The sequence below is a fragment of the Calonectris borealis genome, chromosome Z (assembly GCF_964195595.1).
Source record: "Calonectris borealis chromosome Z, bCalBor7.hap1.2, whole genome shotgun sequence".
Taxonomy (NCBI): Eukaryota; Metazoa; Chordata; class Aves; order Procellariiformes; family Procellariidae; genus Calonectris; species Calonectris borealis.
Window position 1 is genome coordinate 19954962 of NC_134352.1, and position 26568 is coordinate 19981529.

General features: G+C 40.1%; 1 protein-coding gene across 3 annotated transcripts in view; it reads left to right on the forward strand.

Annotated features, from left to right (window-relative positions):
* Positions 1-26568, forward strand: part of SNCAIP (synuclein alpha interacting protein) — a 99323-nt gene that overhangs the window by 22366 nt on the left and 50389 nt on the right. For 2 of the 3 annotated variants that reach the window (XM_075136697.1, XM_075136695.1), the window contains exons 2-3: positions 15092-15194; positions 24460-24532. In XM_075136697.1, the coding sequence (XP_074992798.1) occupies positions 15138-15194; positions 24460-24532 (130 nt within the window). In that variant the 5' untranslated portion in view covers positions 15092-15137. Of the gene's footprint in view, positions 1-15091; positions 15195-24241; positions 24533-26568 lie in introns of those variants that run through there. The other variant, XM_075136696.1, reaches the window with a different exon arrangement.

Sequence of the window (26568 nt, forward strand, 5' to 3'; positions counted from 1 at the left end):
TTTAGTAATTTATAGTGTGGAGTCAAACCCAAGAGATAGATTTAAACTTTAGCGGTAGGACATCTGTGGTCTGGTTTCCAACTGTAGTAGCAAGTCATTGTGGCCAACTGACATCCAAAAAGTTAAAAATACTATTGCAATATTTTTGCATGTGGTAAAGGAAAGCACACTGGTTTAAAAACTAATCTTACCATCTGTGATACTTCAACATGGAGGGCATCATTTATAAATTTCTGTATGGTTCATTAGAGGTCTGATTTTTTTCTTTCTCTCTCCTGCGTTTTCTGCAGCTATTTCTACCAATACAGAGTAAGTATAAGTGAGAGTAAAATACTGGTTAATCAGAACGGAGGAGTTCTAAATCCACTTTTAACAAATGTAGTAAATTACACAGGGCAGAAGTGCACCCACCCCCTTTTCTTATCTGTCTTATCTTTTAAACGCATAATTTAAACTTGCACAAATCGTGAAGGTCAGTGTTGCCCCAGTGAGTGGAAGGCAATGAGGCATGCTTGTTCATCTGTCTGGTGAACAATTCTGGAAAAAATAGCAGTTGAGAGGGGAGGTGATACATGCTTTCAGAGGCAACGTACACAGTAGTCCTGGCAGAGTTCTGACTGCTACTGGTTCTGGTTTCGGTAAAAATAGATAATTACAGTAGGTGATACTGGATCACAGAGCTCTTCAGGAAGACTAATTGCTAGGTGTCTAATTTGAAATATGAAAGAACTATATTTAGAATAAAAAGTTCAAGATACGTCTTGCATTTTTCTCTGGTTGCATTCAGAATGTTTCCATGTCTAGTGTGATCTCATTTTCTTTAACTGAATTGCCTTGTTTGATGCAAGAGGATGAAAACTCAGACAAGAAGTAGTGAAGAAAAAATAGCAGAGGAAACCATGGTGTCTGTTTTAGATTGTAAAGAGTGATCTACATTTTTCAAGTGGTGAAGTTTTTTAAAATTTTCATCAATGTTAGTGTTCCCCATCCAGAAATTTGTGACTTTTATATGTCCCTAATGGCTTACAGATATTTAGCTGAATGACAATTAGTAAGGGAGCTGTGTTGATCTGTTTGTGTTCTTTTTGACGTATCAGTCGATAGTAATAAAAAAACTGTAAGATCAATTTCAAAACCTCTTAGCAACCACATAAAAAATAACAAGTGTATTGATTTCTCTGATAATTGTCCTGGAAGAATGGTAGGAGTTTAATGGTATGAACATAATGAAATGCATTTATCAATAGACCATGTGTTGGATATACTGCATTAGAAGCCTACAGTAAGATGCTGTCAGTGGGGGGCTGTAGCTGTAAACTTTCATGGCCTCTTTCACAGATTGATGAAAGTGCAGAAATAGTGAAAATAGGAGAGAAAAATATTGCAGAATACCTGTAGCAAAAGGCAGACATCTGAAAGGAAATGCAAGACTAATGCCCTCTTCATTAATCTATTAAGTTCCTTAAAAGGACGTGAAACCTAGTCTGTCGTACATATGTTCTAGATTTTATAGAAGAGACTTTGTGAGAAATATTTTCAGAGCCTGCTGGGATATAGTCAGGATTATGGCAATTTCCCATAAGAACATGTGTTTACCAGCTCCAGCTTCCTTTTGAAACACTGTAAAGAATTGCTTTCATGAATAGGGGTTTGGGGTTTTTTTGTGTTTGAACAGGCAGAACAAACAGGATATCTTGGTCATAATGAGCAGCATAATGAAATGATAAGTACATCCTAATTGCAGCTTGTTTATATCACGATTACGCAAACAATTATTTTGATAGGTATTTCTGTTTCTACACACCCTAAAAAGTCTTTAAATAGTATTGTCTCTTTTTTGTTCTTTTCTCTGTTAAATACTTCAATATATAAGAAGGACACTAAAATGAAAAAGCATTGAAACCATGCCAACCTGTAAAAATGTATTTGAAATGCAAAATGAGTCTTCATCTCTGCCTTAGGTTTAGTTCTCAGTGTTGGATATCCTACATTACTAGCGTTATGATATCCAATGTTTGAAATGTAAACTTCCTTTTACACAAATTTATGAGCTAGCAAAATAATAGAAAATAAATGCTTAGAGAAAGTAAGTCATTAACATAACAGCCACCATCTCTAGTCCATACATTCAGAGATCTGCTTGGAAGAATCCCATGGGTTACAGCCCTGGAAAGAAGAGGAGTCTGAAAGCACTGGTTGATATACAAGCATCACTTCCAAGCTCAAGAAGAGTCCACCCCCACAAGCAGGAAATCAAGCCAAGGTGGCAGGATTCAGTCCTGCTTGGTGCATGAGCCCAGAGCTCCTGACTGAACTCAGACATGAGATGTATAAGAGGTGGAAACAGGGGCAGGTGGCCCAGGAGCAGTATAGAGTTGTTGTCTGATCTTGCATGGATAGAGTTAGGAAAGCCAAGGCTGACCTGGAGTTGAATCTGGCAAAGGATGTGAAGGGTAACAGGAAAGGCTTTCACAAGTACATAAACAGCAAAAGGAAAAATAGGGAAAACATGAACCCACTGCTGAATGGGGCAGGGGAACTAGTGACAAAGCACACAGAAAAGGCCAAGGTATGTCTTGTGTCTGTCTTTACCGGAATGACAGGCTGCAGGAATCCCAGGTACCTGAGATTAGAGGGAAGGTCTGGATCAAGGAAGGAGGAGGAGGACGACGATGACTAGGTGAAGGATAAAGTTGGGGAGCACTTAAACTGGACTGACATAAGTCCATGGTGCCTGACAGGCTGCACCCATGAGTGCTGAGTGAGATGGCTGATGTTATTGCGTGACCACTCTCGATTGTCTTTGAAAGATCATGGTGATTGAAAAGTGGAGGAGACCAAATGTCACGGCTGTCTTCAAGAAGGACAAGAAGGAAAACCTGGGTAAAAACACACTGAATCAGCCTCACCTCAATCTTTAGTAAGGTGATGGAGAGAATCTTCCTGCAAAGCACTTCCAAACACATGAAGTGCAAGAACGTAATCTAGACTAGCTAGCATTGATCTATGAAGGGAAAATAATGCATAATCAACCTGACAGCATTCTACAATTAGGTGACTAGGTTGGTGGATGACGGGAGAGTAGTGGATGTTGTTTACTAAGACTTGACACTGTCTCCCATAACATCCTTATAGACAAAGTTTGGGTGAAATAAGTGGACAGGGAGATGGATTCAAAACTATCTGAGTGGCTGGGCCCAGAGGGTTGTGATCAGCAACACGAAGTCTAGTTGGTGGCAAGTCACTAGTGATCTACCCCAGCGGTCAGTACTGGTGCCAGTACTGCTTAAAATCTTCATATTAACAGTTAATCAGACCTGGACGATGGGACAGAGTGCAGTCTCATTAAGTTTGCAGATGATACAGAACTGGGAGGAGTTGTGCTGCCATTCAGAGGGCCCTGAACAGGCTGATGGACTGGGCAGAGAGGAAACACACAAAGTTCAACAAAGGGAAATGCAAAGTCCTGCATCTGGGGAGGGATAACCCCACACACCAGTACATGCTGGGGGCGAACCGGCTGGAAACGAACTCTGCAGAGAAGGACCTGGGGGTCCTTGTGGACACTAAGCTGACCATGAGCCAGCAATATGCCCCTGTGGCAAAGGCAGCCAGCAGCCTCCTGGGCTGCTTTAGGCTGTGATGTAGCAAGAGGGGTGGTTCTTCTCTCTGTTCAGCCCTGATGAGGCCACAGTGGAGTACTGGGTCCAGTTCTGGGCTCCCCAGTACAAGACAGATATGGACTTCCTGGAGCAAGTCCAGTGCAGAGACACAAAGGTGATTAAGAGACGTGAGCCTCTTTCATATGAAACAGAGGCTGCGAGAGCTGGAACTGTTGAGCCTGGAGAAGAGAAGGGTCAGGAGAATCTTACCCATGTATATAAATACCTGATGGGATAGAATGAAGAAGAGGGAGCAAGGCTCTTCTCCATGGTGCCCACTGACAGGACAAGAGGCAATGGGCACAAATTCAAACACATGAAATTCCATCTGGTCACAAGAAAACACTTTTTTACTGTGAGGCTGGTCAAACACTGGCACAGGTTGCCCAGAAACATCGTGGAGTCTTCATCTTTGGAGATACTCAGAATCCAACTGGACACAGTCCCGGGCTTCAGCTGCTCTAGATGACCCTGCATGTGCAGAGGGATTGGACTAAATGATCTCAGGCAGACCCTTCCAACCTAAGACATTCTCTGCTTTAACTTCAACAACTCTATGCTATTTTGGGGGATAATGTTGATCTATCTGTGAGTTATTTCTGAGGATATATTAAGCAGTGAAAAATGTCTTTGCTCATTTTTTCACTTTTTCCTTCGAGCAATTGGATTTTCCTTTGAGAAAATGAATTTTCCTTTTCTGAAAATTAGTTTTTGTGGATGGAAAATATTTTTTAAAGTCAGTCTTTGCTGTTAAAATTTCTACTTGTAAGTGCACTGTTTGCCTCAAGTGTCCATTTTTTTGAAACAGTTGGAACATTTTGTATGCAAAAATCAAGTATATTACATGGGGAAGATGCTGATCTTTTTTGTTCGTGGAAAAAGTGGCCCTTTCATACCTGAATGATAAGAACGTCACACTTTAAGTAGCTTGGGTTTTTTGTGACTATTTCAAATACCTCTAGATGACTAGTTTTTAAATTTACAAGTAGATAATTTTAAATGGACATTAGTATTTCTCCTGTAACAGAGATTTGAGAGCTATTACTCTCTACATTAAGCTTTTTAAAACTCTAAACATTTTAGAGTCACGCTGTCACAAAATGTTTAGTAGGAAGACTGAACAAATCCGTTTTCAGAACAAACTGTAACTGAAGATAACATGCGGTTAAATACATATTCATAGAACAGTTTAAAGGAGGAAGCAGAAGCTCTTTACCATTTAAAGACCCTTTTTAAACAAGTGAAGAGAGCAGCCATCATGTTCTTAAATAGGGTCAGTGGCTGGCGGGAAGTAGTACTCCGCAGCTTAGGTAAGTGGGATGAAAGTAGCAGTGGGAATAAGTAGAACTACAGGGTATTTTCCATGCTTGACTAGTTTAATGCCCTTTTACAAAAAATGGCTGAGAAGAATGAACATTGTTTCATTTTATTTTCCCTGTGAGGTAAAATCTCTTTTTTCTATGGAAAATTACTAAGTAAGAAATGAGCTTATGGAAATTAATGGTTAAAGTTACTTTGTGGTCCCTGTGTGCAAGAAGTATAACAACACGTCACAACGGAGAGGAAAGGGTGCTGCTGCAGTGCACTCAGTCAGTAGCAGCTGTACCTCTGTGCGTGGTACCTTGGTTGAAGCACTGCTTTTCTTACTGGCATGAGTTGGCAAGTGGGAAAGTGGCAGAGCCAGACCAGGTTCCACTTCTAAAGCAAAAGTTAAGATGTTAGAAGTTGGAGTAAATCCCACCACCTGCTTTTCTTACAGTTTGGCTGTGGATTGCATCTAAGGCAGCAACTGTATGTTCCACTCCAGATGAGCACAGAGCATCCAATACAGCTGCTATCCTAACCTGGCCTCTCTTGTCACTAGATCACTACAAACAGTGGCATTATAGGTATAAGTTATGGTAATGGAATAGCATGTGTTCTTGCTATGTGTTCTAGTGAGGTTTCTGTCCGGTGTTTCCCCTCATTTATACATATATGTAATATGTCATTTGCAGAGGGGAGTTGTTTGATCTGCATGTCAGTAAGTCTTAAAGCCCATAGACACGGTTAGCTGGTGTGAAATAACTGAAACAGTTGCCATATAAGTTAGAGTATGATGAAGTAAGCATATTGCATGACTGTAGGGTATTGCATAATAAGAGCAAATAGCCTTGTAGTAGTTCAAAGGGAATAAAAACATAAATTAATCAAATACAGCCAATGAAAGATCTCTTTTTCAATGGATCAGTTGACCTCTTATTTGTTTTGATTCTGTCATTAAAGTTAAGCCGACAGTGCATTAGCTTTTGTACAGTGTTTGAATCACGTATGCTGTTTCAGTTTTAAAATAACAGCTATTAATTTCCAACTCCGAAGGTTTCTCCTTCAAGGCTAATTGAAACAAACAAGTTTATTTTTCTAGGCCTCATTCCAGAATGCTCAAGTGCATATATTCTGGCTGAATGCTTGGAGTCCAGTTTTCTTTATGCTTAAATCTTGAAGGAAATATAAAACCATGGGGTGGAAAGGATGGTTTTATTATGGAAATCTGGGGTGGTTTGTGGTGAGCAGATGTCTTTCAAGTTGTGTTACAGTAAAAACAACTGTTCAGTTAGTCAGATCACTCAGTAGGCTGAATATTGATTTCTTTTTGTTAGGTTGCTGTATTCTTTTGTGAATGAAGAAGTAGAATCACTCTCTTTAATATTAAATGTAATGGTTATTCATGAGAGCACTAAATGGAGTAGTATTTAGAAAAGCAAGAAGGAAGTACTTCCTAACAGCCGAAGAGACAATCCTTGTCTTAAGGTCGGTGACATCTTAGTCGCACAGATATTAATGGCAAAGGTTGCTTGTACTTCAGTGGAGCTTAGATGTCATCCTTGGAGTAACACTTTGCTTTTGCAGTAAGTTATGTGGAGTACTATTCAGTATGCTAAAAAAACTCCAACAAACAGGAGGAACTGTGTCTTAATAAGCATACTTTATCTTCACTCTGTGCATCCTAAAATACGTATTACTCATAGACTATGTAGTGTCAGTCATTGTCATTGTTAAAAATACTTGATGTTAAAATGCCTCAAGTTGTGATGAATTTTCCGTGCAGTTCATGGGTGTAGAAGATAGAGTAGGTGAACCATACACTATAACCTACCTCCACATGACTTCTTCGAAATCATCTCCCTTAAGACTCCATGGGATTGCTTTATATGAGGAAATGGCCTCAAGTTGTGCCAAGAGAGGGTTAGATTGGACATTAGAAAAAATTTCTTTACTGAAAGAGTGGTCAGGCCTTGGAATAGGCTGCCCAGGGAAGTGGTTGAGTCACCATTCCTGGAAGTATTTAAAAGATGTGTAGATGAGCCACTTAGGGACGTGGTTTAGTGGGTATGGTGGTGTTGGGTTGATGGTTGGACTGGATGATCTTAGAGGTGTTTTCCAACCTAAATGATTCTATGCTTCTATGACTCTATATCCAGGCAGTACGGATGAATATATGATCTTGAGGTCTAGGTAGATGACTAGGAGAAGTTTGGCCAGAAACAAATACGTTTGTCCTTATCTAAAACCAATGCTGAATGTGCATTGACTTCATTAAGAACAGAACTGAGCTCAGTATTTTTGCCTCTTCAGAGCTGCGGGTGGATTGTTTCTGCATGTCTGGAATGCAGAGTTTTTCGGAAGTTGAATTTTTAAAATAGCGTATTTTGGTCTTGGAAAATTGTTGTGCTTTTCTGCATTCCTTCTTCCTGTCCTATCAGTGTAGCTTGTGCACTGATGGTACTTGCGTGGTGATTAAAAGCAGTGCTTTTATTTTGACTTGCTTTAGAAGTATCATACTATTATAAATTGCTGCTGTGAACTTTTAAACTCAGGAAAACTTCTGAATAAATGTGATAAGGGATAAGGTAATCCTGGTCTCAAAATTCATTCCTTCACTGAAATAAATCACATCGTTTTTCAGCCTCACTGTTAACTTTTCTTTTTTTTACAATAAATTTTTATTTAAAATTCATCTATACTCTTTAAAATCTCCACCTGCTCCTATTGAGCCTTCCCTTTATATTTTTATATTTTACATTTGACTGGACAGATAATTTCCTTTGCATGATATATTTTTCTTGACTTACATGGGAGGAAGAAAAGTAAATAAAACAAACGAGTACAAGAGAGGTGCTAAGTCAGTAAGAGACAATCCAGACACTGAGCATGACAAGTAATAGAGAAAATGTTATTTCACGTAATTAGGAAAAACACTTTGAGAGCCCTAGAAGGTAACAAAAATTGGTTGCACAATGTACTTCAGGCTGCATTATAATATCACAAATCCTTATGTGACTTAAAAGTGACAACAGTCTAACCATATGTCAGGTTGTCATTTTATTTGAATGGATGAAGCTAAAGTGGTATGCTTGAAAAGCAAATGAACCTCCATTTGAGCTACAGTGTCTCTCTTTAAGTTCTCAAAGTCATGTGCTTGAATATTTATTGATTATATCTAAGTAATTTCCCCCTTAGAGATAATGAAGAGAATGTAAATATGAATGAGAAGCTGGGGTCTTCTAAGAGTGCGTGTATGTATAGTATTAAATTTAAAGTATTGCTTATGACTAGATGATCATTGTAGGTCCCTTCCAACTGAAATTTTCTTTCTGTTCTGTTCTATTCTATTCTATTCTATAAAGATGAAACTGCAAGCTTTCTATGTCTTTGGTGCTTTCTCCTTGTGTTCTGCATTTATCACCTGCAGAGGCACCATCTGTATTTGGTGAATAAAAATTGCCAGTTGTCCAGGGGATCTCCTACAAAGCTTCAATTATGACCTCTTCCAGAGTCCATTGCAATGCATTTACATCATGTTTATTATTTAATTGGATCACTCTTGTTCCATGGAGCTCTGTTAATAGGACACAGGCTGTGTGAAAAGCCAGACAACGGTAGAGTGACTATACAATACCTGTCTCAAAGAACACGTAGTCTTTAATGTGAGACAACACATAGCTAGGCGCCGGGGAGCATAAGAGGCAGTAAGAGGTGATAGCTGGAGAGGCGGTGGTTTTAGCCCTAGCTTTGCTAGGACCCAGTGGCCAAGCTTTCTTGCTTTCATTCAATAGTGCAGCTCCCATATCCCCTAATTGGCAGTGCTCCTGAACTGTAGTGCTTTCCTTATACTGCATAGCAAATAGGGTTACAAGGCCAAATTCATTTTTGGTAGAACTTCACTGTTACAGTGGAATATGAGGATGGAGGAACTGAATTTAAAGTTCTGGGTATTCCCTGCTGCTGACAGATGATGTGCCTTCCTGAACTGTAGGTTTTAATCGGGTGCTGGGCTTTTCACTGCATGCCAGATAGATTTAACATAATGTAACATTGGACTGTTCTGTTTCTTTGAATGTGAAGAAACTTGGGTTTATGCCTTTGGTATTTCTTAATGTTAGGGAATAAAATTCAGACGCTTACCAGATTTCAAGCATTACTTGAAACACATACTGTGTGCTTAAATTAAAGATGTAAAATCTTTCCTTTCTGCCCATGAATCTTGTTCATCTTGAGCTACTGTAGCCTCTGATGCATAGGAAAGGGCAGTATGTTTATTTTGTTATCTCAGACTTACAACTGTAAAATGTAACCTTATCTCCTAATTAAAAAGCAACCAACATGGCATTCTGGCATTTAAAGCCTAAATCGTTAATATTAACTGTGCTTAAGGAAGCAGCCTTTTGCCAACCATTATAGAAGTATTTACATCTGATTTACTGTATATTTGACTGAAAGTTTAAGTAAATCCCCAAATATTTTGCTATAGTAGTTCTGAGATTTGGAAAATAAAATCTCATGTGTCATTTAGCAGGATTTCTCAGAGTTACAACTGAAGTAGACATTTAATTGACAGCAGATCTTTTTATTGTTATTTGTTCTTGTTACTTCTGTATCCATAAATAATTAAGATGATGCATTCTCAATTAGTTGTGTTGTTTTGGCTCAATAAAGGACGTTTCCCTTGTGCTCCCGCTTGGATTTAGTCTTTCACATGCAGCACTGAGACTGTTTTTGGCTGAGGTGCTGGATCAGATTCTTTTTCGAAGCTACCGTCCTTGCTACAACTTTGTTGCAAAGGAGTCACTACGAATCAGTTACGCTTTTTTACTCCACAGCTTTGAATTGAGCGAACAGAACAAGAAACCGAACCTGATGTTTGCTTCCTTTCTGCCTGCCATACCAGTCTCTTCATTCACTCAACTGACGGACAGACAGCAAATGCTCACCTGTATGGCCTTGTTCTTGCCTGATGTGCATTAGCGTGGGTGAGGCAATGGCCATTGGCTTCACAATACAAAGTCAGCGGCAGGACTGGCTTGTAAAGCATTCCTGCCATTCCCACATTGAGTCGTCTTCATCCTCAAAAGGCACACCAGCCCCTAGGGATTGTTGGTGGTGTGACTGTTCTTTGAGGCTGTGTGGTGAGTCAAATCCAAGGCTTGATCTAGCTTAAAAAAGAAATCTGTGAACAATGTAAGCATTTCACCTGGAGGTAATGCATGCCATCAGTCTAGAGTGGAGTTTTAGCGTTTGCAGAAATTGATGAATTTGTTCCCTGTACTTCCTTGCTTTTTTTTAATTATCATTTTAGTGGGAATTGCTTTCTTTGCCCCTTTTTTCCCTCATTCACCTAATTGTCTTCAGTGTTTGTCAGTAACAGGATTTGAGTTCAGGCAACTAGTTTTAGCTGAGAAGGACAACAGCAGAGGAAAACTGTGTTTTGGAAAAACAATAAGGACTGTTGCTGTTGTTTAAAAAAGAGAAGGATGATTTTTCTTTTTTTTTTTTTTTTTGCTTTATTTTACGACCTAATCACTGTTTAGTATTTGTTGCAGTGCAACATACATAATATGTTATTATACCAATACTATTACCACATTTCTGTGTGGTAATTTTTAGCTGGATGATTTCTTCTGGTGGAACTGTTTCATGAAACTATAAAAAACGCTTTTTCTTGAGTACATATGTGTGATGTTTATGCGCTTTTCTTCTTTTAGCTGTGAATTTTGAGACCAGATAGGATTTCTTTTACCTGTATAAAAATGTATATGTGTGTGTATCTGTCTCTCTGCAAGCCAAATTGCCAGACAAGAAATGCCCTTTTTTGGGTTAAAATTTTGTGGAATATTTAATGACTAGCTTCCAAAATACAGTTTGGAAAATTGATCAGTTAAATGTCAGAAATTTCTGCTGGCAGGCTAGAGACGGTTGTCTGCATTGCTTTGGTGTTGATGCTGGAAGTATGTTATTCATCTCATGTCATCCATTGCTGGCAGTTGCAATTTTAGTTGCAAGTATTTTTACCTTGAATTTGATCAGTTGTGCTTATGATCCACTAGTGAATGCTATTCAGATTGTTTATATTTCTGGTAATAGGCTGGATTCAGCCATTACAAAGGTCTCAAAATAGCCACAACTCTGAGTACTATCCTTACCATATGGTTTGCATTATACATGGTGTAGTTCTACTATGTTAAATTGTATCAGAAAAGTGCACCTCTTGAGTAAGACTCTAAGTATAGTCATGGGAAATCTTACTTGGTCATAGTATTTGTCCTGAATTGCTGTCCAGTTTTACCTCATCAAGAAAAAAATGAAAATCTTAGAGCGAACAGAACACGAGTCTCTTGCCCTTGCTTTACATATAACTGAACACTATCTTCAGAAACAGAAGTTTTCCATAGAGAAAATGTGTTTGTTTTGGTTACCAACTTTCTCTTCCGCCTTTGTGTATTTTATAGTCTTTATGTTTTGAGAAGAAGAATTTTGCAAGTCTGTGGACTGGCATAATGAGTTTTGTACATCTCTAGGTGAAATGCAGTCCTTTCATCAGCCGTGGATGGATGCAGCATTTTTTTGCCTCAATGGCTTCTTGCAGTTTATAACTAAAAAATGAGTTTGAAAGGTTGAGATCTTTTTGTTCTAAAATCTTGAGATATGTGGTAGGAATAGTAATTCTTTTATTAAAGCTATGGAATTTTTTTACCTGAATAAAGCAGTTTTAATTGCAAAATAAAATCTTTAGGACACTTCTTGATTCTGGCTTATTATGTGGCATGCTTATGGTAGCTTTATTTATCTCTTCCATTGATTTTTAAACATACTGGGTGAGGGTTTTTTTAATCCGTTTAATTCCAGTGAAAAACTGAAACTCAGTGAAGCTTTGGTTTGTTTTTAGGCTATTTGTATGTGATACGGTCCATTATGTCTTTAACCTTTAAACTTTATATTTTAATTCTCATTCTTATTTCATACATATATCACCTTATGGAATGATACTGGGTAGATTCTACAATCCTGTAATTTGTGTAGGACAGTACATACACAGTTGGCATTTATCTTGCTTCTATAACTGACTTAATAATTTGGTTCGAGCTGGTATCAGTAGTCACAGTGATTAAATAACAGCTGTCATGTGGAGGGACATTGTGATGGGTTTATCTTGGCTGGCTGTCAGATGCCCAGCCAGTCGCTCTTTCACTCCCCCTCCTGAACAGGACAAGAGGAGAAAATAAGATTAAAAAGTTCATGGGTTGAGATCAAGACAGGGAGGTTGCTCACCAATTACCATCGCAGGCAAAACAGACTCAAGTTGGGGAAAACTAATTTATTGCCAATTAAAAATAGAGTAGGATAGTGAGAAACAAACACAAAAACTAAAACACTTTCCCCCCACCCCACCCTTCCCAGGTTCAAATTCACTCCTTTGTTCCCAGCTCCTCTACATCCTCCTCCCCGAGCGGCACAGGGGGACGGGAAATGGGGGTTGCATTCAGTTCATCACATGTTATCTCTGCTGCTCCTTCCTCCTCGTGCTTTTCCCCTGCTCCAGCATAGGGTCCCTTCCACGAGAGACAGTCCTCCATGAACTTCTCCAATGTGGGTCCTTTCCACAGGCTGCAGTCCTTCAGGAAGAGACTGCTCCAGTGTGGGTCCCCCACGGGGTCGCAAGTCCTGCCAGCAAACCTGCTCCAGAGTGGGCTCCTCTCTCCACGGGTCCACAGGTCCTGCCAGGAGCCTGCTCCAACATGCGCTTCCCATGGGGTCACAGGCTCCTTTGGGCATCCACCTGCTCCAGCGTGGGGTCCTCCCCAGGCTGCAGGTGGATATCTGCTCCACCATTAACCTCCATGGGCTGCAGGGGGACATGCCTCACCATGGTCTTCACCACGGGCTGCAGGGGAATCTCTGCTCCGGCGCCTGGAGCACCTCCTCCCCCTCCTTCTTCACTGACCTTGGTGTCTGCAGAGTTGTTGCTCTCACGTGTTCTCACTCCTCTCTCTGACTACAATTGTTGCTGTTGCACAGCAGTTTTTTCCCCTTCTTAAATATGTTATCCCAGAGGTGCTGCCACTGTCTCTGACAGGCTCAGCTTTGGCCAGCGGCAGGTCTGTCTTGGAGCCAGCTGACACTGGCTCTATCGGAAATGGGGACAGCTTCTGGCATCTTCTCACAGAAGCCACCCCTGTAACACCCCCTGCTACCAAAACCTTGCCATGTAAACCTAATACAGTGACGTGCACTTTCCCACAAGTAAGCTGTAATATCACCCAAATGCAACACATTAAAGCATAAACCTTAAAAAAAAAAACCGACATTCTGTGTTTCTGTTAAGAAAGCAAAATCTCTAATGTGAAAAAGAATCTGTAGACTTGAATGTGTCACACCTTCTCACAACAGCTAATTGCTTTCATTTCAAGGATTTTATCTGATTTTAGTGGTTCCCTCTAAGAATAAACTTAACATTTGGGAATTGTACAGAATGAAAAGCTTCTGATTAGTTTCGCATTATAGCCACTTCTGTTTCCTCATATCAAATTGGACTGAGGGCTTTATACTGTTTTTACCTTTTTGAAGCCATCTCCTTTCCCACTGCTTCACTCAAGTCTAACAGCCACAGTGAGAGCCAATAATAGGTAGCTGAGGTTGTTCTTACATGCGACCTTCCTCTCCAGTTTCTCCTTCCCAGGAGTTCCTTCCTTCTTATATTCCAAGGAGCGGAAATATCTTAATACATTAAAGAAAACCCATGCTTTTTTCCCCCATGCAAAGAGAAAATGATGCTGAATAGTACTTCAGTAACTTGATGAGAAATAAAAATTTGCTTTTCCAGCTCTTTCAGCTTTAAACTGTAGATTTGCCTCTTGGTGGATCTTCTAATAACTTTTCAAGAATAGGTATTTTAAGATCAGCTTTGTGCTTTGGTGGGGTGTTATGAAGGAGATTAATGACTGAGGTGTTGTTTGCCAGTAAGTATAACACCTGCAGAAAAGCATTTTCTTCAGACCCCTTATCCTAGGACATTCGTAACGGCATATGAATGTTTCACACAGTGATTTTATTTAGACCTACACAGCTGACTTCATTATTCATAAACATATTTCTTGGCAGTTGTCATGAATAAACTGGGCTTGTATTATTTTTTTCCTTCAGGCATTTCCTCTTGTTACGTACTAGAAGGATTTAATTTGCTTCTGTAATAATACTTAACACTTACGTAGTGCCTCACATTATTTAAAAATGCATTATCACTTTTCTTTTTCAGCTTCCTTTAAAATAGCTTCCTTTTCCACGTTTACTTCTGTTGCACTTGTCTGTAGTGATAATGCACACGTTTATTCTAGTTAGGATTAAGAAAGTAATGAGGGTTTTTATTGTCTTTGATCTTCTGATTGTTTAAGCTCCAATGTATTCACAATTACATATTGAATTTTCCAGCCAAATTTCTTGCTTTGCAAGAGAGTTTTCTCATCTTTTTCCCTTGCTGTGAGGAAATGGTTAAGCCCCTGATAATCAGTGTACATTGACAGAATTCTGGTTTGGTTATTGTTTTGAGGGAAGTGCACTTGCAGGCTGAGGAGAGATAAATTATCCATCTGTAAAGCACTGACTGCATTGTGTGTTAGTCTGCTTATACGGTGAAGTGGAGATAAGGTGTGATAGGATTTTGTTTTCTGTGCACAGCATGATTCTCAGTTCTTTTCTGCCTTCCTGAGCAGAGGATAACTATAGTTAACAGAAGTTGTTGTGTTCAGGCCAGTAGAGAAATAGCATCCTTCAGAGAAGATACGTCATCAGTGCAGCGATGGTTGCAAGGTCATGAGGGTGCTCAACAGCTTAGGTCTTTACACCTATATTGAACTTCTGGAAGGACTGAGTGATACTGAATCAAGTATTTTTGACTTCCAGTTCAAGTACCGTTTAGCTATTCTCCCTAAAAATTGAAATGGCTTCTTCATGATACGCAGAGTAGAGATGGCAAATCATATTTAGCTTTTAGTATTAAGTTATGAAAGACTTTACTATACAAGTTAAATGTTTTCTGTAATCTAGCAACTATATTAAACCATTTCTGTGTGGTTTTGACTCTTTAGTAGACAATCCATTTCTCTTTTCTTAATTAGGTCTTTACTACTGTGCTGACTCACCCAAAATGTCCATAGAAGAATAATGGAAGCCCCTGAATACCTTGATTTGGATGAAATAGATTTTAGTGATGATATATCGGTAAGTACAAGTCTTATTTTATTTGCTCAAGTTGAGACAATCTTAGATATCTCAATTCTGATATAACAAACAACACTATTGTAGAAGCCACACTCCTTTCTACCTCATAAAATAAGGTGTTTTGTAAGGGAAATCTCTAATCAGCTTGGAAGGAAAACTTGATTCCTCTCCTTCAGATAGTAAAAATAGTTTGCAAATCAAATTAATAAATAAGTTTTATTTCTGGGTTACTTATCTACTCTTTGGCTTGAATGAGTTATATGTTCTCCAATGCTAGCCTTAGACACCAAAATGATAAGGTTACCTTTTTTTAAATTGAATGTATTCCAGTTGTAAAAAACCTTCTGCCTCTCTCACCTCTGAATTGCTCCTTTCTCATGTAAGTTGTTACTCTGCCCTTTCCACCAGTAGCCATCTCCAAATACAGCAAAACTTTATCAGTAGGTGTGATGTAGGTAGCTGTGACATGGTAGAGTACAGAAAGAGGCAGAAGGACTTCCAAGGATTCATAGACAGCACTGGTCCTTAGTGTCACAACTAAAACAACTGCAACTGTAATTGCAAGCAAAAATACTGTTCATCTCCATCATTAGCGGTTCTTATAGGAAGCGCTGATACAGTATATTCTGTTACTCATAATAATACTCCTATTGCCAGTGTTTCTGCTTTTTGTGTAATAGAGTTGCTAATATGTTGAATGTCTGATTAACGATGGACTTGAATACATAAATTAAATCCACTATAAGAAAATTGTTAATTCAATTTTCAGATGAAAGAAAGTGTGCCACCATCTCCTTCCACTTTTTTCATAATTTTATATTTTTATTTCTTTTTTTTTTTTACAAAGGGCCTGGTTTTCCCTTTAGCATTTGGGACTCTTGATTCATTTTAAAACATTCCAGATGCTTTATTTGCAGACAGATTCCTTTTGGAGAGGATTTTATTTTTACCTATGGTAACGTTGAATTTTTATTAAAGAGGAATATGGCAAATGCCCAAAATATTGTAAGACAACGAGCCAATCTTGAGCGAATACCATATTCTGGGTAACTTTCTTTTTATTACTGTTATATGCTAGATTATGTCCTGGTATCTGTTTCTATACTCAGTTTTGTAAAACTGTAAAACATAATAGATGTAACCTCTCCATGTCTCTCCCATTGTGGCTGTTGCTGCATACTGGTGGGTTAGGTTACTTGCTTTTCCGCTGAACAGCTCAGGCTGCCTGTTTTAATAGGCTGTTCTTTCATTGGACGCTGAACCTTGGATAAAAAGCAGCACAAATTATAGAGGTAGCAGTTTTACTGCCTGCTTTAGCAGGTAAGAGAACAAAGGATTTGTTGCCAGAATCCAGATTAACAAGAGAATTCATAGTTATTCTTATGCTCTACTCATATCTCACCATATACAATTTAGAGATACCTGACCTTTACATTTTATCATTAGCCTGCTGTGGAAAGAGCAGCTGCACAGCATCAGTGTTAGCAATTTATATTGTTCCTGTTAGCCCTCTGGTTCTAATCCAGTGCAGAAAAGTACTGACTAAAAATAATGGCAACAAGAAGGCTGTTAAAACGATGCACATATAAATGTACCTGACACAGAAAGCCACTGTGTATAGTCCAGACTTTTGTAGACCATTTCAGCCAAAATGACCAAAATGTAATAGACATAGAAAATAGACAGGAATTTGTTTTAAAAGGCAAATAGATATGTAAGTGGTCTTGGTTTCTTTTCTTTGGTTCACGTTGTATTTGTACATAAGAAAACGAAACTGTACATTTCTCCAAAATCATAGACTCATAGAATGGTTTTGGTTGGAAGGGATCTTCAAAGGTCATCTAGTTCCAACCCACCTGCCATAGGCAGGGACACCTTTCACCAGATCAGGTTGCTCAAAGCTTCTTTGTGGTGGGTTGACCTTGGCTGGCCACCAGGTCCCCACCAAGCCACTCTATCACTCCCCTTCCATCAACAATATGGGGAGAAAAATAAGACAAAAAGCTTGTGGGTCAAGATAAGGACAGGGAGATCACTCATCAATTACCGTCATGGGCAAAACAGACTAGACTTGGGGATATTAATTTAATTTATCACCAGTCAAACAGTGGATACGATAATGAGAAATAAGAACAAATCTAAAAACACCTTCCCCCTATCCCGCCTTCTTCCCAGGCTCAACTTCACTCCTGAGTTCTCTACCTCCCCACTCTGATCAGCGCAGGGGGGCGGGGGGAATGGAGGTTGTGGTCAGTTCATAATGCTTCGTCTCTGCTGCTCCTTCCTCTTCACACTGTTTTCCTGCTCCAGCATGGGGTCCCTCCCACAGGATACAGTCCTTCACGAACTGCTCCAGAGTGGGTCCTTCCCACGGGCTGCAGTCAGGAACGGATTGCTCCGATGTGGGTTCCCGCGGGGTCACAGGTCCTGCCAGAAAACCTGCTCCTGCGTGGGCTCCTCTCCACAGGCCACAATTCGTGCCAGGAGCCTGCTCCAGCATGGGCTCTCCACAGGCTGCAGATTCCTTCAGGGCACATCCACCTGCTCCACCATGGTCTTCTCCACGGGCTCCAGGGGAATCTCTACTCCAATGCCTGGAGCACCTCCGCCCTCTCCTTTTTCACTGACCTTGGTGTCTGCACAGTTGTTTCTCTCACATTTTCTCACTCCTCTCTCATAGCTGCTGTTGTGTAGTGGTTTTCACCCCTTCTTAAATATGTTATCTCAGAGGCGCTACCAGCATTTGGCCAGCGGTGGGTCCATCTTGGAGCCAGCTGGAACTGGTTCTGTCACACATGGGGGCAGTCCCTGGTGTCTTCTCACAGAAGCCATCTTTGCAGCCCCCCCTGCTAGTTTGCCACATAAACCCAATGCAATTGTCAACGATGGGCATCCACCACTTCTCTGGGCAACCTGTTCCAGTATCTCACCACCCTCATCATAAAAATTTCTTCCTTATATTCAATCTTAAATTTACCGTTTTTCAGTTGCCCTTCGTCCTGTCACTACAGGCCCTGGAAACAGTCTTTCTCTATTTTTCTTATAAGCCCCCTTTATATATTGAAAGTCCATAAGAAGATCTCCTTGCAGCTTTCTCTTCTCCGGGATGAACAACCCCAACTCTCTCAGCCTTTCTTCTTGACAGAGGTGTTCCAGTCTGACCGTTTCTGTGGCCCTCCTCTGGACCTGCTCAACAGGTTCATGTCTTTCTTGTGCTGGGGACCCCAGAGCTGGATGCAGTACTCCAGGTGGGGTCTCCTGAGAATGCAGTCGAGGGGGAGAATCACCTCTCTCACTCTGCTGGCCATACTTCTTTTTATGTGGCCCAGGGTACAATTGGCTTTCTAGTCTGCAAGTTCACATTTCCAGCTTATGTCCTATTTTTCATCCATCAGTATCCCCAAGCCCTCTGCAGGGCTGTTCTCAATCCCCCAGTCTGTATTGATACTGGAGTTTGCCCTGACCCAGGTGCAGGACCTTGGCCTTGTTGTACTTCATGAGGTTTGCATGGGCCCACTCCTCAAGGTCCCTCTGGATGGCATCCCTTCCCTCAAGTGAATCAACTGCACCACTCAGCTTGGTGTCATGTGAAAACTTCCTGAGGGTGCCCTCAATCCCACTATGTCATTGATGAAGATATTAAATAGTATTGGTTCCAGTATGCACCCTTGAGGGACACCACTTATTACTGGTTTCCACTTGGAGATTGAGCTGTTGACTGTAACTTGTGTGACATGGCCAATTCCTCATCCATCTAACCATCCATCCTTCAAACCCGTATCTCTCCAAATCAGTGGCAAGGATGTTGTGTGGGACTGTGCCAAAGGCACAAAGACATCCGTAGCCCTTGTTACTCCATCGTAGAAGGCCACTAGCTTAGTCAGGCACGATTTGCCCTTTGTGAAGCCATGTTGGTTGTCTCTAATCACCTCTCTGTCATCCATATGTTTCAACATAACTTCCAGGATCCGTTCTGTGGTCTTACTGGGCACTGAGGTGACGCTGACTGGTTGGTAGTTCCCAGGATCCTCCTTTACCCTTGTTAAAAATGGATGCAATATTCCCTTTTCTCCAGTCACTGGGGACTTGACCTGATGCCATGACTTTTCAAATATGATTGAGAGCGGCTTAGCAACTACATCTACCAATTCCCTCAGGGCCCTGGAATGCAAATACAATGCTGATTTTGCAAACTAAAATGGTACTATTCTATATCCATCTGATAGAGTATATCTGAGTGTAGTTTAGACAGCAGAATAGGTTTCTGGGACTCTTGTTTACATTAAAGAAAAGTAATGTTCTGTCTGCAATGACGTTAAGCAACCAAGCTGAATATTTTCATTTATTTCTTCATAAATAACTAGTCAGAAGGAAGAAAAAAAAATTACGATTTTTCAGTTGCATTAAATGTAAAACTAAAAGTTTGTTTTAAATTTTCCCCTTTTTCCCATTAGTACTCTTGATTTTGCCCATAAATTTATTCCTGCTTGAAAGTTGTACACTATTGTTATGGTTAACTGAAGGTTTCCTAATCCTTTAATTAAAATGCAGGATTTCTATTGCACTGGCAAATTGTGCAAATTGAAACTATTTTATTTCTTGGTTTACAGAAATAATACCGAATGACCTAGTCATAACCAGAGCTCCTGGTGCTAGATATTCGTAAACTGTTTGGGGTTGAGTGTATAGATTATTGCTCTGATCGTTCAAATAGCTCTGTATGAATAAAAGCCTGGCTCAGTGGTGCCAGTGCAGGACTGGGCCTAATATGAAAGTTCGTGAAATGTGAGTGCAGTAAGTGAATTCAAACATAATTAAGCAGCTGTTGAATTGTCAGGTATTTTGAAACAGCTTGAAAAACTTCTTCATGTCAATCCTTACCTGGCAGGGCAGATGTAAACTATGTATGGTCAGGTATGGCCGATCTCCTACTCGTGATCCTCCCATTTACTTGGCACGGGCCACCTCCTGAGCCTGCTCTCGCCCTTCCTTGGCCATGGAAGGAGCTGGGTCACCCCTCAAGCTCACACAGGGCTACAGGCAACACACAGCCAGACTTTGCCTACCCAGCGTCCAGGACTTCAGGGCTCAGCATGGAGTGTCCTACATAGCTGTGCCGGCACAGTCACTACCTGCAGCAGGTTGATTTATTTCCCATCCAGCTGATGAACTCAGTGATAATTCTCTTTTTTTTTCCCCTCTCTCACTTTTCAGAATGAAACAAAATGTAGATAGCCACTAAAACGTTCATAGAAAGCATTATATTCAGACATTTTGTACCTTTAACAGTGTTAGTGTCTATATAGGCCTCCTGTGAAGTTAAAGGGAAGAATAACATATGAAGTGTCTGTATAAGATGCTGTAAACAATACGTAGCACAAATAGCCTAACCAGTACTCCAAAGATGCTGATCACAGCCATTAAGTAAGAAGTTTATTTTGGGGAGGTGTTGTTTCTCACAGGCACTGTGCCAGCCTAATCTCTTTCCTCCACATTTTTATTCTGCTTAAATTGACACTACTATTAAGAAAAATCTTCCTGCAGCCTCAGGCCAAGTATTGTTGCTTTACTTGTTTTTGACGTAGCTTGCTACTCCCAAATAAATGTCTAGGAAAAAGAGTGGTGTTGCACAGTTATAAAGGATTAAGCAAATGTAATATAAAGGTATTAATTTAATGGGATTTGGGTATTAATGAAACAGTTCATTTTCCACTATAGAGAATAAACTGAAATGAGACTCTTAAATGGCTTACAGTAATAATAACATCTGGAAACAAAATAGCTATAATGAAGGAAGGTGTCTGTTTTCTCTATCTAAATGAAAACAATGTGCTGTGCATTTAAGAGCAGAACACAGTCACTGGTGTCTTGATCCAGTAGAGGTGAATGTCTTGAGTTTTGATACTGATTCCAGTTGGAGCAGGATAGGGTCCTTAGTGTTTTGGGGGTGTCATGGTTCTGATCACGTAGTCTGAGAGTCACGCTATGCGTCCAACTTTGCCCTTTGACTCCATTTCAGGAGACATTAAAAGTATTCTCCACAACAGAATGTTAAAGAATAACTTTTGCTTTTTAATTTACAGGTTTTTTACTATTTTGTATATACAGTTCTATGCTATTACTCGTGATCCTGTAGTACTTCTTTCTGATACTTCTTACTCACAAGTGAGTCTGCAAGTGGCAGACAGAAGTGGCACAGCACAGAACAGCCTTAGTAGAGACTGAAGATTTTTTTCTCATGTGTTGGGTTTAAAATTTATTGCATTAAAATTTGAGAACCATGTGAAATTTCAAAGGTTAACATTTGCATTAATTCAAATTCTGTAGTGCAGTTTTACATAATGAGCAAATGTGTTGTATGATAAGGGAGGTTCCGTTTTCCCCTAAATTAATATTGTCTGTTGAAGAAAATTGGGACTATCTTGCATTTGCATGGAGTACTTGCTACTGCTGCTTGTCTCTTGTTTGCTGTTGGTACTGTTCTTCCATCTTATAAAGTTCTTAAGGGGTTTACTAAAATTCACTATTTCAGGATGGACATAGGCATGCCTTAAATGCAGAAAAAGAACCCAAACCTCAAACAGCAATCAAAAATGCCATTACATGCATTATCCTGGGAAGAAGCTCTTAGTTTTGTTACTGAATTTCACCATCAACCACAACACACTTTGATTAAATACCAAAGATCACAGTAAGCATTGACTAAGGAAGGGATCTGATGTGCTTAGCTCTCACATTGTCATTTGTGCCTTTGGGCATTGCCCTCAACTCTGGTTGACTTGGTTATGCTAATGGTGAAATGTGAGAAATGGTGTTTAATTTTGTATGTAAACCAATTTAAAATTGTTGAATGAAAAGTGGGAAATAATTAATTTTAAATGCCATTGAATAAGCATTAAGTCTAAAATTCTGTTCCAGGGAAGGGTGGCAATCTCAACCTCGTTTGCTATCCCTCTGTGATACTGCTAGTAACCTTGAAATTTTTGGTTCGAGAAAAGCTAACAAACGTTACTGATGATCAGAGTTGGAGCTAGGGTATGAAAGTAATTCTAGAGGGAAGAGCTGGCAATGAATTGCGCTTATGGTTGGGAAAGGTCTAGTTTAAAGAGTAATCTTAGTTGCTTCCTGGACCAAAAGCCAGTTCTCCACATCTTGACCACAAAATACAGATGACAGAAATGTAAATGCACAGAAGTCTTTTTGAGGACAGAGGTGAGTGGGAGGGAATCTGTTAATGAGATCAAACCAATATGATTAAAATGCATAATCAAATTTATAACTTTTCATAGATTTTTGGTGGTGGGAGGTGGTAACTAAATACATTTTAGAGCAATGTTGAAACAGAAAGAAAATCTGTTCTTCCAGGAAAGAACAGGAAAAAAGACAGAAAGAAAAATGGCTTTCTGTTTTTGAGGTTGCCTGACAAAACACATAGCAATGGAATACAAAAGGCCTCGTTCTAATTGAATTACAAACTGTGTAATAGTTTAAACTGCACCAGCTGGTCTTACGAAGCTACCATATTCCTTGGAGACATGTTCCTTGGATTCTCTTAAGAATCTTACTAGACCAGTTCAGCATTGCCTTCTGAGTCTTTGTGCTGAAATAGCAAGATGTATAGCTTAACAGCTCAATCTTTATTAAACAATAACTAGAGTGAAGCACAGCACATGGTGTTTGTGCATGTATGTGTTTAACTTGTATTAATTTGTATTTAGTAGCATCTTTCTCCCTGTCTCTGTTCTTCTGCTCTTTGTTGCTTCAGGCTGTCACATCCCCGAGCAGTCACAGCCTTATAGGCAACCCGTTGTTTAATGGGGATTGGAGTCACTGAGTAGTTCCTGTGGAGTGCTTCTACACATTTTAATTAATAAGTTCAGTGTTGATCCTGGGAAAACTTATGAGAGATTCTTGTTGTAGTTGAGGTTTCTCAATACATCCCTGAAACAGGTCAGCAAGGGAAAAAGTAAGACATGGGGAGTTTTTGAGGCTTAATAAAGTAACTACAATCAATTGAGCAACAGTCTTAAGGTTGCACCAGAGGAGTAAATTACTTCTGGAATTGGTCACATGAGGTCAACTTGAGATAATTTTGAAGTAGATTGCCAGCTGTGCATTAGAAGCACATCAAACTTTGAATGACAAACTGTCAGCAAAAAACAGGACGACGTATGACCGTTTCTTTTTGTGTGGAAAGCTCATGTGGTTTTATATGTAGTTGTTTTGCTTCATTGGTCAATAGCACACCAGCTAAAAATATCTGTTTCTTTGAAAACATATGGTGTTTATATATTCTTTAAAATCTTTCAGTTGTGCTAATCCTAAATGTTTTTTCTGGTTTAGTTTCCAAAATACTGGTTTTAATAGGTTTTTTTATATGAGCAAAGCCATTGATCTTTCACAGACATAATGATTTTCATTTGTTTAAGTGAAGATTCCTGTAACATTTAAGCATTTGATTAAGGAAGGGTTGCTATTAAGTAAGTTAATTTCTGTATGTCAGAATGTGTAATTTTATAACACTGGATCATGTGTCTTACCAAGGATGTTCCACAAGTTTATAAGAAGAAGATTTCTGTTCAGTAAGATACATATGTCATCCCTGTTTTTTTCCTTTTTAATGCTGAATTCAGAGAATAACATACTGATTAATATCAGGCATATCCTATCACATCAAAGTAATAATGCAAGTTCGCTTTAATAAAGCCTAGGTTAGAGAAACGAGCCTGTTGTCTGATATGTGTATGTGCATATATCCGTCTCTGAAATCAGATCTCTAAGGTGCAAATATTCTGCATTACTTTTACATACTGGTTTGTGAAAGCTTGAATTCTAATTTTTAAGCATGGAGTATCTTGCAGTATAATCACCATAATAGATACCCAGGTGCACAAAGTAAGACTCTTGACGTTTACTGTGAAGCCTAGGTCTATTCTCACATTTGATGTATCTTGCATCCCATGGAAAAGATGGATATATAAAAGGTATTTGTGACTTGAATAATGGTGATCTGCAGCAAGGAGGAATCTGAGGTGGGGGGGTGCTTTGCTGTAGCTTTGAAAGTCTGTTTGATATCCCTTGAGGTGGGACACAAAAGCAGATGCCATCTGCTTTTCTCATGCAACCTGAGAAGACCATCAGACTGCCAGAAGTACCCTTGGGTTGGTAGATTTAGGCTGTGCCCATGACATCAGGACCTCTTGAAAGTCCTACTTTTTATTTTTTTAAATTAATTGCTTCATATACATTTTTTCCTTTTTTACAGTATTCTGTAACTTCTCTCAAGACCATCCCAGAATTATGTAGAAGGTGTGATTCACAAAATGAAGACAGATCAGGTATGATGCCCAATTCTGTCCACCCATCATTTTCTAGGCTGCTTTTGATCACGTGCAACTTGGCAACCATAGCTTCTTGGCAGTGTTCCCTTGTTTTGTTTTCTCTCATTTTTGTACAGCTTTCTGGAAACATGACTTTTTTTTTTCAACAGATGTTAGTTCATTAGAAGGAAAAAAAGTTCCAAAAAAGGATTTGGCTGTGTACAGATAAATGTAGGGCTTCATCTCAGCAACTCCAAACCACAGTATATGCAACAATTTACTTGAAAACCCGAGAAACCATTGGTGACAAGACGTAATAATGTAGGCGCCAATGAAAAAATGTTGGATACATTTACTACCCATATGGCCACGACCAGTTTGAGGGATGATGTTTTGCCAGAGTCTGAAACTGTATCAAGGATGCTACATGATAGAATCTACTCTAAGGCATACTGTAATAGTTAAGATTAAAGCCGAGTTTTCGAGTTTAATAGTGTAAACTAAATGAAGAATCATGGCATATAGATGAGAACCAGCTGGAGACCTTCCCCCTGCCCCCCTGACAAAAAGTGCGTTCAGTGTTGTTTTTCACTCTGTAAATGAGATTAATCCCCTTTTGTTTTTCTCTTCCTGATGGAGGAGAAACGAATTGGTGAGAGGAGCATTTTTGTTGAGCTATGAAAAGTTTATTGTGCTTTCTGATGCTTTAACTGAACTTTCGTTAATGTTGTTTCATCAAATACTTTTATAACAGAAACAGGAGACCTGGAGTTTGTGAGACAATAGAAGGCTTTAAGAACTGTGCCATACTTTGACAACTTTTATTTCTATATTTCCTTTCAGAGAGTTGTAAATTTCTGAGGTGTGTAACTAAGACGAAACTTTCTGAGAGCTACTTCTTCGACCAGAGTCATTAAAGGCCAGATCATCACAGCTGTATGCCACTGCCCTTGGCAATAAAGGGAAGCAAAGCTCTCCTTACGATACCTTCTTGCCATGTTACTGCCTGCACAGGGCACAGCAGTGATTGCGCACACAGTTTACCTGCTGCAAGCAGAGGCAGGGAGGAAGTGGAAGGGGAGAGGACCCCTGATTCACCCCCGCCAATTTGCCCTATCTCGTTCTACCCCAATCTTCCCCCTGCCCTCCCCCATCCTCTGCCATCCTCCCCTCCATATTCCCCTCATCCTCCCCCATTACACCCTTCTGTCCTTGCCCTGCCTTACCCCTATCCCTTTTCTTCTCTCTTCTTCCTACCTTCTTGCTGCTTCTTCCCCTCTTCCTCATCCCTTTCTTCCTCCCTTCTTCCCTTTTTGTCCCCTCTCCTTCCTGCTTCTTCCTCTTTCCTTCCTTCCTTCTCACCCGTTCTTACCCCCTTTCTCCTCGCTCTCTACCCATTCTCTGATTCTCACCCCATTTCTCCCCACCATTCTTTCCCACATTCTTCTCTTACTCCTCCCTCCTTCCCCCCTCCTTCCCTCTTTCTTCCCCACTTCTTCCCTCCTTCTGCTCCTCATTCTTCCCTGCCATTCTCCTTACCACTCATCCCCTCATTCCTCCCCACATTCCTCCCACCATTCTTCCCCCTATTCCTCCTCCCATTCTTCTTCCCCCATTTTCCCCACCATTCTCTCTGTCATTCTCCCCACTGTTTTCCCACCTGTTCTCCCTACCATTCCTCCCCAGCGTTTTTCATCCCCATTCTCCCCAGTGTTCACCCCACCATTCTTTCCCATTTCCCCAGAGCTTACCTTTTCTTTCCCCACATTCTTCCCTTCCCAGTCTTTCCCATCATTCTTCCCCACAAGTCTTTCCCTTGTTTCCCCCCCCAGTTTTGTCCCCAAGTCTTTCCCAATATTCTTCCCACCATTCTTCTAGACTCCTCTTCCTCCCATTCTTCTCACCATTCTCCTCCCCACCATTCACTGCCCCTCACTGTCACCCCCTTCATTCCCCATCCAGTACCCGCCCATCTCTTCCACATCCCCTTCCCTGCTGTTTTCTCCCCAGTGCCATTTCCCCCCGCTCTCTGCCTATCAGTGTTAGCAGCTGAT